Source organism: Vitis vinifera, chromosome 15 (genome assembly GCF_030704535.1).
Source record: "Vitis vinifera cultivar Pinot Noir 40024 chromosome 15, ASM3070453v1".
Taxonomy (NCBI): Eukaryota; Viridiplantae; Streptophyta; class Magnoliopsida; order Vitales; family Vitaceae; genus Vitis; species Vitis vinifera.
Genome location: NC_081819.1, coordinates 14863586 through 14869585, shown reverse-complemented (window position 1 = coordinate 14869585; position 6000 = coordinate 14863586). Strand labels below are relative to the sequence as shown.

The window sequence follows — 6000 nt, the reverse complement described above, 5'->3', positions numbered from 1 at the left end:
AAAAAAATTTGTGAAAAGCAAAGTTCTAAAATCTCATACTTTTTTTTAGTTATCCGACCATTTCCTCTTGAGGATCGTACAAAATATACTTTTGAGGTTGGTGCAGGATCAGTCTTATTTCAGTAGATTATAGGGCAATCGAAGGAGCACGCAAATGGTTGACCCATGGGTGAAAGTTATGTGAATTCCAGAAGAAGACGAGCCACCATCTAGAGTCCAAAATTTCATCATTTGCTTTTTGCCACACTATAAACCCATAGGCCTCACTCCAGCTTGGCCACTTTCCTTCCTTATGGTGTATTTCCCATTTCCTTTTGATTTCCCATTTTAAATTGGTTTTCCAAAATTTGCTTTCCATAAAAAAATTAGAGTTTTTTTTTTTTTTTTTTACACTTCATCCTTAGAAAATAAAACTCAATTAAAATAAAGGTTTACTTCTATTTTTCTCTTCGGCCAACATTTTTTGCGAACTTCCTAGATTTTTAATAATTTTTCTGATATTTACTTTTTTTTAATAAGCATGAATAAAATTACATAATTCCAAATAATGGAATTTATGGAATTAATTCATGCAAAAATAAATCGGGTTTTGGTGGGGCCCAACATTTGTGATTTTATTATTGATTGATTGCTATGTTTGATTGACTTGCCTCACTCTATGACATGCATGCGATTATTCTATACTTGTGCACTAACCTTGTCTCTTATGATAGAACTCAGCTTGCGGCTAAGGTACGTCTCGTACCCGATTATGTTTATCTATTTATTTGTTATCATGCGTGTTTTGCTTTCACACCCTTGATCACTGTTCGGTATCCACAATTAATCATTCAATTGGCACATTTGCTTTAATTTATTTAGTAGAGACCTAATTTTTAGGGCTTAGAGAGGTGCTATGGTCTATCATCGTACCTTTCCAATAGGTAATCCGATCCCCGGACCCAGACTCGATTTTTCACAGACCCATTTTTCTTTCAAGAGTCATGTTTAGGGTTTTTCTTTTTTATTTTGTTCTTTCCTTTAAAAATAAAACAAAAATGAGTGGCGACTCCAAGTCATTTTCTTAAAAAACAATCATTTTCAAATAAAAAAAACGAGTTCGCCATCGAGTGGAATTGCATGAGTAGAAATGTGAGGGTCCACACTAGGCTTGTTCAAAATTTCAAAATAGAGTTAGATCTATATGTAGTAGTGCATTATTTCCGACTTTCAAGAAAAGAAAAGAAACACTAAATCAAAAGTACTTTTTGACAAACTCATAATTTGAAAAAACTCAAAATATTCTTTTAAATGTTTTTATTGTTTGCTAATTTGGATATATTAATTTGTTTTATATTTTGAAAAACAAAAAAGATAATAATTTTTATATTAAATACATTTTTTTTATACTTAGAATGAATTTTAAAAATTATTTAAAAAATTAAGATATTAAAACTTCTTAATATATAAAATTTTAGAGACATAAAATAGAGAATAACATTTTTTAAAATAGAAAATAGGAAATAAGTGATTCTAAAGGAACACTTTTGTTAACTTGGAAGTGCTATTTTATGCATTTTGTTTTTTGTATAATTTAGAAGGAGAGAAATAAAAGGGTGTTTAAGAATGAGGAGCTATCTTATCATAGGTTGAAAGTTTTATTTTGTGTGGTTTGAATTCTTGATCCAAGTTGCTTATAATAGATAGCTCGATATGTGTGTGTGTTTTTTAATTTTAATTTTTTAATTTTATTGATTGATTGAGTTTGGTACGAGGGAAATAGTAGTTTATTTGTTTTTGCTATTTTTTTTGGGGTATTTTTTGGCCATTGTTGTATACATCATGTGTACTTTGATGTGTTTTTTTAATACTTTTCAATACATTTGCTTCTTATCTATATATATAAAACACTTTTGTGAAATAAAAAAGCTTGAGAACTTTTAAGAATATAACTTTACATATTTGCCCTTCATAAAGAATTTTATGTAAAATTTCTATTACATTTTGGTTTTTATTAAAAAGGAATGGAAAAAAAAAAAAAAAAAAAAAAAAACCCTCTCTTAAACCCTTAGGTTTTGACTGCAATGGATACAATGGATAGAAGCCAACCGGATTAGTTCTCATCACTCCACACCTCAACTCACAACTCAGCCAGACAGCCATGGCCATTCTGGCTATTCCCTTGGTCGTCTCGGTTCTCAAGCCCCACCACTCGCTTCACTTCTCCTTCTTCCGTAGCCGAAACTCTAGCCGCCTCTGCAGCCCTTTCACCCGCATCTCTCCTCTTCGCTCCTCCAAAACCACCATCGCTGCGATCACCACCTCCGCTATCCCGCATAATTCTTCTACCGACCCTAACACTGACTCAAATAAGGCTTCGGTTCCTACATTTCAACAAGCGATTCAGCGCCTCCAGGTACACCTACTCCTCATTTCTCTTAAGTGGCTCTGTTTGGTTCGCGAGGAAGTATGGGAAAATAAATGGTATTTAAGGTTTTTATGTTATATTTTTCTTCGGTTGGGACCTGAGAAAGCAGAACATTTCTCTTTTTAGTTCCCGAGAAAGTGCGGGAAAAAGGAAAGAATTGAAGATTTAAATATTCATTGGGAACTGAGAAAGCGGAATTCTCTTCACTTTTCTCGGCATCTAAAGGGAGGATAACGCTCTGTTTGATTTGAAACTAGTTGCAAAACTTGTAGGATTCTGACGATGGCGGTTAAATTCTTAAAGTGATCCTTCGTCTCTGACACCAATTGAAATTGCATTGAGACCTGGAGATGATAAATCCATATAAATATCTGTAGATTATTTCTGAAATGGCCAGCTACGCTGAATTATTTATTATTGGTTTCATAAGGTGTTGTTTGGATCGGGGAAAGTACAATGGAAAGAAAGAAAAGTAGGAAGGAATCCAAAATCTCTATGTATGGTTCACTGTGGAAAAATATGAAGGAAAATCAATATAATAAAACTTAGTTACAAATTTATGTATTTTCAAATTCTTCATTGTTTATATAGGACAGAAAATAAGAGAAATGAATTTGGGGAGCTATGTAAAAAATAATTTATTAATATTAAACCTATTTGATTTTCCTCTACTTTTATTTGCTTCCATTTTTCCCTTTTATTTTCTTTCTGTTATACTTTTCTTAAATTTTCCAACAACCAAACAAAATCTATTTTTTTTTTCTTTTCCAGTTAATGGGGTTCTAGCTGGATTTTTCCCGAGTTCTAAAGGGCTTCGCCAAGGAGATCCCTTATCTCCTTATCTCTTTGTTTTGGGAATGGAAGTTCTAGATGCTCTAATTAGGAGGACGGTTGCTGGGGGTTACCTTTCAGGGTGTAGTATTCAGGGTGGTAGAAGACACAATCTAAAAATTTCTCATCTTTTTTTTGCTGATGATACAATTGTGTTCTGTGAGGCTAATAAAGAGCATCTAACACATTTAAGTTGGATTCTTTTTTGGTTTGAAGCTGCTTTAGGCCTAAGGATTAATTTGGACAAAAGTGAAATCATCCCAGTTGGTGTGGTGGAGGAGATTGAGGAGATGGCAGCGGAATTAGGGTGTAGGGTGGGTTCATTGCCTTCTCAATACTTGGGCTTGCCATTAGGGGCTCCTAACAAAGCTCCTTCTGTGTGGGATGGGGTGGAAGAGAAAATGAGGAGGAGACTAGCGCGGTGGAAACGACAATATATCTCCAAAGGTGGGAGAATCACTCTCATAAAGAGCATCTTGGCTAGCATGCCAATCTATCATATGTCTCTATTCCGGATGCCTAAGACAGTTGCTAGAAGATTAGAAAAAGTACAAAGAGACTTCCTTTGGGGAGGGGGAAATGTGGAAAGGAAAGCTCATCTAATTAAGTGGGAGGTGATTTGTGCGGACAAGAACAAGGGAGGGCTAGGCTTAAGGAAGCTAGTGCTCTTGAACAAAGCTTTGCTTGGTAAATGGATCTGGAGGTTTGCTTGTGATAAAGATAATCTTTGGAAACAAGTGATAATGGCGAAATACGGGCAAGAAGGTCATGGTTGGAGAGCAAAGAGGGCTTATGGGGTGTTCGGAGTAGGGGTGTGGAAGGAAATTTTGAAGGAAACTGATTGGTGTTGGGATAACATGGTGTTCATAGCTGGGAAGGGAAGCAAAATCAGTTTTTGGACTGATGTTTGGTGTACTGGTACAACGCTGTCCCAAAATTTCCCATGTCTATTTGCTATGGCTTCCCATAGGAATGCCACGGTGGAGGAGATGTGGGATCAAAATTTCGGTCAAGGGGGTTGAAATCTAAGATTTCTGAGGGATTTTAATGATTGGGAGTTGGATATGATAGGGGAATTGCTCTATGCTTTGAGGGGTTACAAGCCCTCTATGGAGGAAGATTTAGTTTGTTGGAAGGGAGGAAAAAACAGAAAGTTTAGGGTCAAAGAAGCGTACAACTTGTTGGCCAATCCCAATGATATTGTTTTTCCGTCAAGATGTATTTGGGTGGATTCAGTTCCAACCAAGGTTGCATTCTTTGCTTGGGAGGCTACGTGGGGGAGGGTGCTCACTCATGATAGGCTCCAGAAAAGAGGATGACAACTTCCTAATTGTTGCTTTCTGTGTGGGTGTGAAGAAGAAACTGTAAATTATATACTTATTCACTGTGTAGTGGTCAGAGTTCTGTGGAATATTGTCCTTGGGTTATCAGGTGTGCAATGGGTTTTTCCAGAAACTGTAAAGGAGGTCTTAACTAGCTGGAGGGGTCCTTTTGTGGGGAAGAAAAGGAAAAAGATATGGAAATCCATACCGTTGTGTATTTTTTGGACGGTTTGGAAGGAGAGAAATAGACTAGCTTTTAGGGGGGGAGTGTTAGATATTCAAAAGCTTAAGAATTCTTTTGTTTATAATTTATGAAGCTGGGCTAGATTGTATATTGGAGAGGAGCGTCTATCCCTTATAGGGTTCTTGGAATGGTTAGCGTCCAATTAAGGGGTGGTGAGGCTTTTTTGGTCTTCTTTTTGCTTTGAGAGGTGAGTTGCTTTGTATACCCCCTGTATGCTTTATAGCTTCTCGCCTCTGTTTTAATACAAATTGCTTTACTTATAAAATAAAAATAAAAATGTGAGATGCCACATCAGGGTGGTCGAAAACCTGAACGTACATAAATCTATTCATCCACCAAGGAATTAAAAATGTTCAAGCTTGCAGATTTAATTGAATGCCTTTAACTTCATCTCAAGCTTCATTAAGCGATAATTTTCATGGAATGGAGGGGAAAATTCATCTAGTTAAATGGGAGGTGGTTTGTACAGACAAGGATAAAGGTGGGCTAGGCCTTAGGAAGCTAGCCATGTTGAACAAAGCTTTACTTGACAAGTGGATATGGAGGTATGCTTGTGACAAAGATAACCTTTGGAAACAAGTGATTAAGGTGAAGTATGGGCAAGAGGGTCTTGGTTGGAGGCCAAAGAAGGCTAATGGGGCGGTTGGAGTAGGGGTTTGGAAGGAGATTTGGAAAGAATCAGAGTGGTGTTGGGATGACATGATATTCTGAGTTGGGAAGGGCAACACGATCAGATTTTGGAGAGATGTTTGGTGTACTGATACAACGCTATCCCATTGCTTTCCTCATCTCTTTGGCATGGCTGTCCAAAGGAGCTCAACGATTGAGGAAATGTGGGACCAAAATTCTGGTCAAGGAGATTGGAACCTAAATTTTTTGAGGGACTTCAATGATTGGGAGCTGGATACGGTTGGGGATTTACTCCATATGCTGAGGGGTCATAAGCCTTCTTTGGAGGAAGACTCAGTCCTGTGGAGGCAAGGAAGAAGTAGTCAGTTCAGGGTCAAGGAAGCTTATAGTTTGTTGACCAATTCTAATGATACATGTTTTCCTTTAAGAAGTATTTGGGTGGCTAGGGTGCCAACTAAAGTCGCCTTCTTTGCGTGGGAGGCGACGTGGGGGAAAATGCTTACTTTGGATAGACTTCAAAGAAGAGGGGTGCAACTTCCAAATTGTTGCTTTTTGTGTGGGTGTGA

At 37.0% G+C, this 6000-nt stretch overlaps 1 protein-coding gene across 2 annotated transcripts in view; it reads left to right on the top strand.

Moving 5' to 3' along the window:
- The first annotated feature begins 2067 nt into the window (after positions 1-2067).
- LOC100246137 (glycine--tRNA ligase, chloroplastic/mitochondrial 2) overlaps positions 2068-6000 on the top strand; it is a 114752-nt gene continuing 110819 nt past the window's right edge. Inside the window, exon 1 of one of the 2 annotated variants that reach the window (XM_002270738.5) lies at positions 2068-2395. In XM_002270738.5, coding sequence (XP_002270774.2) covers positions 2141-2395 — 255 coding nt within the window. In that variant the 5' untranslated portion in view covers positions 2068-2140. The remainder of the gene's footprint in view (positions 2396-6000) is intronic. The other variant, XM_059742999.1, reaches the window with a different exon arrangement.